This window comes from Cynara cardunculus (assembly GCF_001531365.2).
Source record: "Cynara cardunculus var. scolymus isolate 2C chromosome LG 8, CcrdV1, whole genome shotgun sequence".
Lineage (NCBI taxonomy): Eukaryota > Viridiplantae > Streptophyta > Magnoliopsida > Asterales > Asteraceae > Cynara > Cynara cardunculus.
Genome location: NC_037535.1, coordinates 18,588,086 through 18,599,434, shown reverse-complemented (window position 1 = coordinate 18,599,434; position 11,349 = coordinate 18,588,086). Strand labels below are relative to the sequence as shown.

Here is an 11,349-nt window from a genome sequence, read left to right as displayed (position 1 = left end):
TTATTCGATCGGAATTTAAGAAGCAAAGAGTTGACCATTTGACCATGCAGCCAAGAAGGGTTTACAATATTAATCGGTCGTTTTCAAGACTTTGATCAACTTTGGGTTTTATGGTTTCTTAAACATTTAATTTTGAGTCAACCAAGATTCAATTCTATTTTTATATAATATTTTATTATTATGCTTAGAGCGTGTAAAAGGAAATATTAATTCACCTAACCATTCATCATATTTGTGTATAACTTATTTTTTAAAATAAATGTTATTATTTTATATTTAAAATATTTAATAGGTCTGCATTAAAATATGTATGTTTAGGGGCCTTTTACCTAAATGCTTACCCGGTAAGCGTTGAATGTTAGGAGTTAATTAACAATATAATTTATTTTAGCGGGTTAGATTGTACATTAAAATGGTATCGTATGCAACAATTTACCCGGTAAGCACTTACCCGGGTAAGAGTTGTTACTTTCACTTACCGAATAAGACTCTCTATCTTTATCATTGCTCTTACAGGGTAAGATTTTTGACTCTTGTCATTTCGTCCGGTAAAGAGAATTACCCTATAATCACTTACCGGATAAGTGTTTAATAAACGACCCCTTACAATCTATATATATATATATATATATATATATATATATATATATATTTGGAGATGTATGTAGATGTGCATGCATGTCTTGATGGTCTTTCTTATCCTGTATATTGCATTTTCATCAAAGCTTAAACCCTAAATTCAAGGAAAATATGTCAACATAACAAGGGTAGAAATATATATGCAAAAGTCAAGTGGTAGTAGAGACTGCATTCATCCTGTGTTAATTCCTAATATGAGAAAAGAAAAATTGCATTGATTGAAGACGCAATATATATACATATGCAGATTATTGGTTTATTAGATGAATATATATATATATATATATATATATGTATATATATAGATCAAAGTGGCCTAGTAACACTGTAAATATCAACTAAAGATCTAAATCGAGGTTTTGGCTGTCTTGGAGTTGTTGGAACCTCATGTTGATGTTGCACTTCCTGATCATCCTCCAATACTGATATCCCAGATTTTGTTGTTTCAGCAGATGAAGATGAAGATGAAGATGAAGAAAAAGTGGTACAAATTGAGTTTGCATCCTTATCACTAATTTGAGTAGCATTAATACCTTCTACTAATATTGCATCATCTTGCTTCTTCTTTTTCATCATCATCCTGAAACCACCATGATCATGATCATGATCATGATCACCATCACCATGATGATCAGATTGGTGATGATTTGGTCTGGAATTAGAAGAAGATGGTTGGCTGAGTAGAATCAAATGGAAAGCAGCTGTTTCCAGTATTTCCTGTTCCTTGGATGATTCCATGAGACAATGTTCTTGAGTTTTCCTCTTCTTCTCCAGGTGTTGATTGTCGGTCGTTATTCTTGGATTCTCCATGTATATCACCTATCATACGTCTCTTCTGACCAACCCAAAACAATTGAAGGACCAACACCCTAATATATATATATTTGGAGTGGAGGCAAAATTAAGCAGAAGAGAGAGAGAGAGAGAGAGAGAGAGAGAGAGAGAGAGAGAATTGCAGGCGTTGGTGGTGGGATTGTGAGAAGAAAGTAAGAGGAAAGCGCGTAGCAGTCTTGACTTCCTGGACTAAACCTCCAGGACGCGGATACTCAATGCCTACGTGGATTCAGAAACCATATCACCTTCTTAACAATAATATACAATTTCTAATGGTTTTAAACCCTCATTTTTGGCCATGTTTCACCTGTTGGGGATTTCGTTTTGTCCCAAATAGACCAAATTTCAAAACAAAGTATACCTTATATTATCAAGTCTTTATCTCTTATTAAATTGACTAAAACATCTAGTTGGACTCAAGACATATACAATTTATAAAGAAAGTAATTTATTTTTTATTTAATAATATAATTTTTTATAAAGATAATAATTAAGTATTCTGTTAGAAGACGATGATTATCCTAATTATTTTTTAGGATTTTTATATTTACAATGAAATGTTTATCAATATTTGATTATGTTTATCTGTAGTTAGTTACACAAATTCAAGTATTGAGCTTTAATAAGTTGTACTTATGCATTATTTACTTGTAATCTTGAATTTTAAATAATATGCATCAATAAATACTACTTCATGTATAAAAAATGATTTTTAAGTGTTCTTGCCAAATGCTTAATAATACAGTATAGATATAGATATGAGTAAATTACGAATTTCATCCTTATGGTTTACATTAAATCACACTACGCGTCCCTAATTTGAAATAATTATAGAAAATGTCCAAATGGTTTATATTTTCACACGCATTTGGTCCCTTTGCCCTGGCACAGTCTAAAATGTTATGTCAGCTTAGTGAACTTAAAGGGTGCGTTTGGTTTGTAGGATTGAAATGGAATTGGGGGGATTTGGATTTGAAATCCATTCCAATCCTGTGTTTGATTTGCCAAATTGGAGGGATTTGGAATCCTGGGATTTCATTAAAATCCATAGACGCGGGATTTGGAAATCCATTGCAAACTAGCGGGATTTGAAATCCAAATCCGGGCTTCTCCTTCCCATCGATTCCTGTCGATTGCTTCACCCACCTTCCTCTCGCTTCCTTCGCCCAGATTCCCTCCCATCGCTTCCTCCCGTCCTAATCAATCCTCCTCGCCGGTGCTCCCTTCCCGTCCCGTCCTTTGCGAAGCTGTGCCCTAATCGGTTTGCCTCCTCGCTGGTGCTGTCTTCCTTTCCCCTCGCGAAGCTGCTCCCTAAACCGCCCTTCCTGTTTGCCGCCTTCTCTCATCACTCAGCAGGTAAATCATATAACCTCTTTTGTATAGCATTAGACATGCTCGATTATGATCTGCATTTTGGGGGTTTTAATTTGAAAATGCATATTCCATAACGAGAATAGAAAATGCACAAGGGTTCTCCCTGTTGAAAATTGGAAAGAACTTTGTCAAACATTCTATTGAGAAACAACCAATCCATTTTAGCTAATTTGCTGTCATGCATCGATACACATACATATCTGTAGATATAGATACATAGATATGCATATATGCGTGTGTGGACTGTTGTGTAAAGAACATGCCTCCCGGGAAGATGCTACCTTGTGTTTGGGTTTTCCTGTTATACTCTTTCTCTCATTGATGTCTTTACATTCAATTTTTAGAATGTTATCTTTTGTATTCTAAGGCAACTAGTCTAAGTCTGAATACTAGAATGTTATCTTTTATAAATGATGATTCTCCAGCTTGAATACTGCTCCTGCTTTAGCTTAGCTATTTATAGCTACAAGTGAGATTTCATTGTTAAATTGGTAATACCAATTCTCAATACAATTTGAGTGCCTCTAAAGTTGGCTGTAATCTCATCCATTATTAGAACCTATGCCAAAAATCTGGAAAAAGTAAACAAAATACACCCCTGTAGTCTCCCACCATTCCCTTTGGAGCACTCACTATGCACAGAATAGTCATGTTGTTAAGTTTGAAAGAACACAATGGATTTTTGCAAATATGTGGTTTTGAAAGAATAAGTTGGTAGTTAAATATGGGTAAATTTTGGTGGGTAAATGTGTGCTTTTGAAAGAACAAGTTGGTAGTTAAATATGGGTAAATTTTGGTGGGTAAATGTGTGCTTTTGAAAGAACAAGTTGGTAGTTAAATATGGGTAAATTTTGGTGATTAAATATGCATTATGGATGAAAAGGTTTGATTGTTAAATTTTTAGGTTTGTTGGTTAAATAGATAGATTTAAGAAAATGAAAGAGATTTGGTGATTAAAATAATTACAAAAAAAATCTAAATCCAAATCCTACAAACCAAACAGAGGAATGAATTTCAAATCAAATCCAAATCCTGCAAATCAAACACATGAATGGATTTTAAATCCAATCCAATCCAAATCCCATGGAATCCAAATCCCTCAGAAACATTCTTGCAAACCAAACGCACCCTAATAAAGGGTATTTTAGTCTTTTACTTATTTTCTATTAAAAAAACAAAAGAATATTATAGCTTTCAATGAGGCAATGCCACATGTTAAGTGTGACCCCACATCCCACCTTCCCCTTCTAGTCTTTCTCCGGTTATCCAAAATCGGCCATCATCTCAGGCCACAATAACAGGTGTGACACTAAAAAGGGGTCAATAAATAAATATAAAAAAAAACGAAAATAAAATATAATTGGTTTTTATTTTTGTGAGTCAAAAATGTGAAGAAAAATGTGAAAAGAGGTCAATAATGTTATTTAATGAAAGTGAGAAGTGAAAAGAAAAGAGTTCATGTTTAATCAGACTAAAAATGAAAGAAAACGTCTGATTGAGAGTGAAAAGTGTAAAGTTGGCCAAAGTATTGAAGTCAGAGGGCCGAGTGTCATTTTTTGAAAGTTTGGGAGCATGGTCAGATAGCGAATTTCTCATACATGAGGACCTGTTATGACAAAAGGACATCTCTGATTATTTTCAGAATTTTGAAAACGACAATCCTTTTGAAGCTTCCTATTGGTTCGAAATTTCAACTATTAAGACAAAAAAGTTTCAGATATACATATCCAATACTTTCCTCTACACTTTTGCTTCAAGAAGATCAGTATTTCGCCGAGTTTTGAGAGAGAAATCGGAGGTTAAAGTTCGAGTTCGAAAAACTCCGTTTATTGACGATTGGAGGTATAATGCTCAACCAAATTTCGAGTTCTTTATATGGTTAGCTTTGTTTTTAAATTCTCTATCGAACCTTAATAATCTTATGTTTCAGATTTTAGTTTGGGAGGTCCCCTTTTGCGTTTTTACTGATTTTCGAGTTGATTTAGAACCTAAACTTTAAATGAGTAAATGAGACTCAATACCTGATGGTTTTCGTTGATTCTAGTTTTTATGGTTGAGGAAAATCATTTTCTAGCATTTTAGCAAAAAGAATCAGCGAAAACAATAAAAAAGATGAGGCCATATAGCCTGAAAACGTGGTTGTCACTTGTCATCGACAACCCTGCGTCAGGTCAAAATCTCTGATCTAGGTTAGACGGTTGGGTCTTGGGTCTGACTTGGATCCGGTTAAAATGAATATTGGGCCAGATGCTTTCTGGGCTGAGATCTTCGCTCTTTTGGGCCCTTTTTTTACTAGCATTTAGGCCCATATATCTTTGAGTTATTTAGATAATTAATTTAACCAACAAAATTATTTTGTGTCTCATAAGATATCATATTTATTCATATTGGATATTTATTTTATTTTGGACTTAGATTGATTACATTATAATTATTTAGATTATGTTAGTTAATTAATTTAATTTCTAAATTAATTAATATATTAATTTAAATTATTATTTAATTGATATATTAATTATTTTAGAATATTAATATTAATTGATTATTTATTTCTAAGGAGAAAAGTTTGTAATAAATTATTAAATTACTTAAAGCATCGTATTTGAATTGAGCATTTATTGGGGCGCTTTAATTTGGAGAGATGAATTTATTAGTTTATAGAATGTTTTTTTTTATGTTTTAGGATGTCATCTAGTTTTAAAGTTGTGGTTTGTCTAAAGTTAGTCGGGGTTGACCGAGTTGACCAATGGTTGACTTTTGACACGTTTGACCTATGTGGATTTTAATAATGGTTCAAATAGAGTTGTTCTAACTTTGTTGTTTTTATTGGGATTCCAATTGTTTGGCTAACCTTTATACGGGAAAATCAATATCGGCCAACCAAGTTACTGCCAGACTCTGTACGGCCTTCCAAACATAAAGAGGTAGGTTTATATGCTTCATTTATTTATGATGTTCGATATGTGCACATAGATAAAAACAAAGGTGGGGGACTGTTTGTGATTGTCAGGTTGACTTCTCTTGAATTGTTGAATCTTGATGATATAGTTATTGTTAAAAGAGGAACCTGACATCAACCCAAATAGTTAAATTCAATCCTTCAACATCTGGACAATGTGGTAAGAGTTTTCGTCCTATAATCACCGTAGCATAGAACTACAATTTGTAAAGGTTCTTCAATCTTGTCTCATCTCCTTGAGTTTTTTTTTCTACATGGAAAGAAAAAAAAATACATTTTTATCCCACTTAGGTCAGGTCTTGTCCCATATGATGTTATGCCAAATATAAGTTTTTGTACTGTGTAAACACGAAGATGGTACTTTTATTTAAGTTTATATAATCGGTGGGCAGGTGCAAGAATTGTAATAAGTCACCTGAAAGGAAGAGAAACGGTCAAATACTCAGGGTCAAGGATAGTAAATTTACATACTTTGGGGTTCTTACATTTTACTTCATACAATTATACCTTAATTATTTCACACCTTCTTTCACATATATATATTTGTGTGAATTAAGTTGAAATCTTTTAGTGGTTATCAATGAAAATCATATTAAGAAGCAGACAATGATCGAGCTACAAGGACCACCATAGAAACACCATCAAGAAATCTTAGTACGGGTGTTGAAGAAGGAATGAATCCAGGCGAGTCTCATGAAATTAGCTGTAAGTGGAAGCTTGTATGTGCTTAAGTTGCTAGAAGATGTAGTGTAAGGGGTTGTTTGTTTACCTTTTAATAGTTCATTAAGAGGCAACCTCTTAATAGTTCATTAAGAGGTGAATCTTGTTTGGAAAAAAAAAAAGTCTGTCTCTTAATGATTCAAAAATCATCTGAATGATTTTTGTATCTTGGATCTCCCTTAACCATTAAGAGCCCTAATTTCATTGTACACAATTATCAAACAATTATATTTCATTTTGTACTATATCATGAGAGCCTCTTAATCATTCTGACCATTTAATCATTCTGCACTAAACCATTCAGCAATTGCCAAACAACCCCTAAATGTTGATACTAATATCTCTTAGGATGTACAAATAGACATATGTTGATGATATATAATATTGACGTGTTTGTTTTTGTTCGGATCAAAGAATTTTACGTTATGAAAATGGAATTATTATTTTTGAATTACTACAAATTAGTAGGTTTAAATTTTATTGCAATACAATCGAGGTAGAAATTAGCATAATTTTTGTTCATATCATTTTAGTCAATGACTACTTATTCGGTCACTAGAAGCCATTAATGGTTAGTGACCACATATTTGAGTCTCTAATGGACGTCAACACCAACTAACGGATCCGTTATCTTGAACCTAACTAGTGACCTACTACTTTATGGTGGTCATTAACTTTGGTCGTTATTATGAGAAATTAGTGACGACTTTCACTGATTTAGTGACAACATTTAATGATCAGGTTAATCGGTGAACACACTGACCACTCTAGTTTTGTCACTAATTTGTGACCATTTTTTAATTTGGTCACTAACGTAAATTAGTGACGGACCTTTAGTGACGAAAAGTGACCACCCAAATTTTGGTCACTAAAGGGCCTTATAATCACCAATTTTTATATTGGTAGTGACAAGAACATATTCTCACTCAATTTTCTTGTAGTGCCAAAACCTTTAGGAGGAATAAAAATCCCCTTGTGGTCATGGAGGTTCAAATGCGATGACTTCGGACTATCTGCAAAGCAGACCTGAGATTAGTCGGCTCACATACCAGGTTGGATATTCACGTTAATAAAAAAACATGTATTGGAGTTATGGATATATGTAATGTTTTGATTTAGCTTTTATCGATTTCTCCCATTGCATTAAAATGGTCAACTACAATTGGCCAAAATTCGGTCGAATTTTCCATGAAAAATTAATCCGTCGAAAATCTCTCGAAAAAACCCCTTGAAATTCCGTCGAAAATGTTGCCAAATGTTCTGTTGAAGTCCCTTGGAATTGGCCAAATGTTCGGTAGAAAATCCATCGAAAACCATCATAATTTGAGCAAATTATTATCGACTAGAGTTTTTGTCGAAAACCCATATTTTGTAAGGATTTTTCCTTCTAAAAATGCCCATATGAATCCATTGTTGTTATTCCAATAAACTAAATTATTGGTCTTAACAAGAGAATTTTGCTGTAATGTTTGTTAAAAGATATGCATAATTTTTTTTATTAATCTTGATATCCAACCCGCTATGCGAGCCGACTAATCTCAGGGCGACCACCTGTTTTGCAGATAGCCCGGAGTCACCGCATTTGAACCTCCGTGGCTACAAGAGGATTTTTATTTCTCCTTGGATTTGAACCTGAGATCATAATACTTTTGACCTTTGAAGTCAAACTCAAACCAATCATACACCACCACCCTTTTCGTTAAAAGCTATGCATAATTGAAGTGGTAGACAGTATCTTCTTCTTAGAATAATAAAATGAAGAGAAAATGAATATATATATATATTCATCATACATGTATGTATGTAACTAACTATCAAAGTGGGCTGGTAATGCTGTAAAGATGAAGAAGGGATCGTAGTCGAAGTGGAAGGTTATGGTGTCTTGGAAGTGGTTCCTCCTCCATTAATAAACCTGCACATCTTAATGTTGTTTCTGCACCGCTTGAAGATGATGAAGAAGTGACCACTGAACTTAACGCAGCTTCATCATCATTTTCTTTCTTTTTCTTCTTCTTCTTCTTCTTCACCACCATCCAACCACCATCATCACCATCATCATCATCACCATCCTCATCCTCATCCTCATCCTCATCCTCATCATCATCATGATGATGATGGTGATTATTATAAGATTGTTGACTGAGTAAAATCAAATGCAAAGCAGCTGCTTTCATTTCTTCTTCCATATCTGATACCAGACAGTATTCACCCATTTCCTCCGATTTTAATCTCTTCTTTTTCTTCTTATTCACCTCTTGAATATCATCTGGAAATACTACTGCTGGGGGGTACTCCATAATGTTTAATTATGAATCTCTCTGTGTGTGTGTGTATATATATATATATGGCAATGAATATGTGTGTGTGTATATATATATATATATGTGTGTGTGTGTGTGTGTTTGTTTGTGTAAGCAATGCAAATTATTAAATTAATCAAGAGGAAATAGAGAAGAAAGCAGGAGGAAAGAGGGGTTTGTCACGAAGGAGTCGTCTTGACTTCCTCTTTCTTCCATAGTTTGTGTTACTTTAAACTATACGCGTCCTTCTTTTATAGAATTAATAAAAAGACAAATTGCATGAAAAAGTAAAATACTTTAACTTTATTCTTATTTTGGGTAACGTATTTTCAAAACTTTCATTTTGGTACCTTAGATGTAAAATTTTAAACATTTAAGTAACCGGGTAATTGGTTGAAGTATTAAACGGTTATCATACTGATGTGGTATCCAACTCGGTATTATTTGTTGACCTAGTCAGTGACGTGAATTTTTTTTAATTTAAAATTAGTCTTTTTTTTTAGTTTAAAATTAGTCTTCACTGGGTTACCCGGGTACTTAAATGTTTAAAACTTTACATCTTAGGTACCAAAATGAAAGTTTTGAAAGTACGTTACCCAAAATAGGAATTAAGCTAAAGTACGTTACTTTTTCATGCAATTTGCCCTTAATAAAACAACAACTTTTTATTAGGGGTCGGGATTGTTACTATATCAAGTTTTTTTTTCTCTAATACTGTATACCAACCAATCATAATTAGTACGTGAAATCATATATTGTGTACTAACCAACTGTATTTTGTACTGGCTTAATTGATACCAACCTTTTTCGGTCGGTACATGTTGGTATTGGTTTCCTACTAACTTCATGTATGAAAGCTTGCCAATTTTATTCAAAATTTGAGTAAATTTTGAGTTTTCAGGTAACACATGTGATGTTTAATGGGTTTTAATTGCAAGGAATATAATTTGCAAACGTTTAAATGTTCAAATAAAACTATTATAATTATAAGATTTAATATCAAATACATAAAATACAAAAAAACTAAATAAATAAATAAGTTGGCACCATGATACTGCCATAATATGCAACTTTCAATACCGTGTACCAACTAAGTTTGCATACTTGGTATGATACTACCAACCGACAATAATCGGTACCAACACTATAACAAAACTGGATTTATAAGACACCACTAATTTCTAAGCATTTTAATATACCACTTCATAGGACCAAAAATTCACTACAAAAATGAAGAGTATACGCGAGGGAAAATTCCCTCGCAAATACATCGCTAAAAGGGTCTTCCGTCGCTGATAGTCTGTCGGTCAAAAGCTCGTAGGTGATGCTATTAGCTACAAAACTTTCAACGACGAATCAACGATATATATATATATAAGCCCAACTTCAACTATCCAAGAATGTAAACAGAATGCGACGAACCTATGGATACGTAGTTGTTTCATTTTATTTATGTGAGGGATGATGTAAGTTGGCGGTAGACATTGTGATTATTATGTAACCTCCAAATCATCCTCTCACTACCACTCGAAAATAGGCATTGCGATTATTGTGTAATTTCCGAGATAAAGAACTTATGATCACGACCGACTACATGACTGGTTTAGGTTGATGTCGAAGGTTTTATACCGATAAGTGATGCTCTATAACGTTGATCTATGACTTATTTTGTGTTCCGTCATAATAAATGGTAAATCGGGTATCCCCCGTCATCTTCGGGTGTCTTGACACTCCCACGTATTATTTATGACTCATTTTCTATATATATAAATATCGTACGATACTACGTCATTATTTGTATTTATATAGTGCATATTTATCGTTCTATTTTTATTCGTGGGAATGATGGTGTAAGTTGGTGATAGGCATTGTGATTATTATGTAATCACCAATTCATCCTCCCACTTTCACTCGGTAATAGGCATTGTGATTATTGTGTAATTACCGAGGTAAAGAGCTTATGATCACGACCGACTACATGAYTGGTTTAGGTTGATGTCGAAGGTTTTATACYGATAARTGATGCTCTATAACGTTGATYTATKAYTTACTTTRTGTCTGTCATAATCAACGGCAAATCGGGTCTCCCCCGTCATCTTCGGATGTTTTATTGTTYCACTTCGAGTTATTCAGGTCTTTCTGTCTCTATTCCTGTTTAAAGTTACATCAAYTGTTTGCATGTATATTTTTATATATGTTCCTTTATGTTTAYGTAAACTCTKTTGTTTGGACTCACTAGGCGTAAGCCTAACCCTCTCTCTTTCTTGTTATATTTACTTTTTAGGTTCYTTTAACGGTGGGGCTCTAAAGGGTTGAGAGGAGYGTTGGTTCGTGAAAGGCTCTTTCGTAATTATAGCCTTGTTACTTTGAACGTTGCGTTTTTGATGTTACGGCTTAAATTTTTGGAGATTGATAGAAATACCCGTCTGTAATCTAGAAAAAATCTAGATTAGTAGGTTATTATTTATCTTCTCAGTAGCGGATTTGTAAACGCTATACTATCTTTTTTAGGGCGTTACAAGT

The 11,349-nt window shown here is 33.5% G+C and overlaps 1 protein-coding gene across 1 annotated transcript; it reads right to left on the bottom strand.

Moving 5' to 3' along the window:
• Positions 1-945: 945 nt before the first annotated feature.
• LOC112516260 lies at positions 946-1,449 on the bottom strand. Its single transcript, XM_025123277.1, has one exon. The coding sequence runs from the start codon at positions 1,447-1,449 to the stop codon at positions 946-948; it is 504 nt and encodes a 167-aa protein (XP_024979045.1).
• Positions 1,450-11,349: the final 9,900 nt, after the last annotated feature.

Bases quoted from the DNA above. Each gene is read 5' to 3' on its own strand.
- LOC112516260 (XM_025123277.1), bottom strand. From the start codon at position 1,449: ATGGAGAATCCAAGAATAACGACCGACAATCAACACCTGGAGAAGAAG.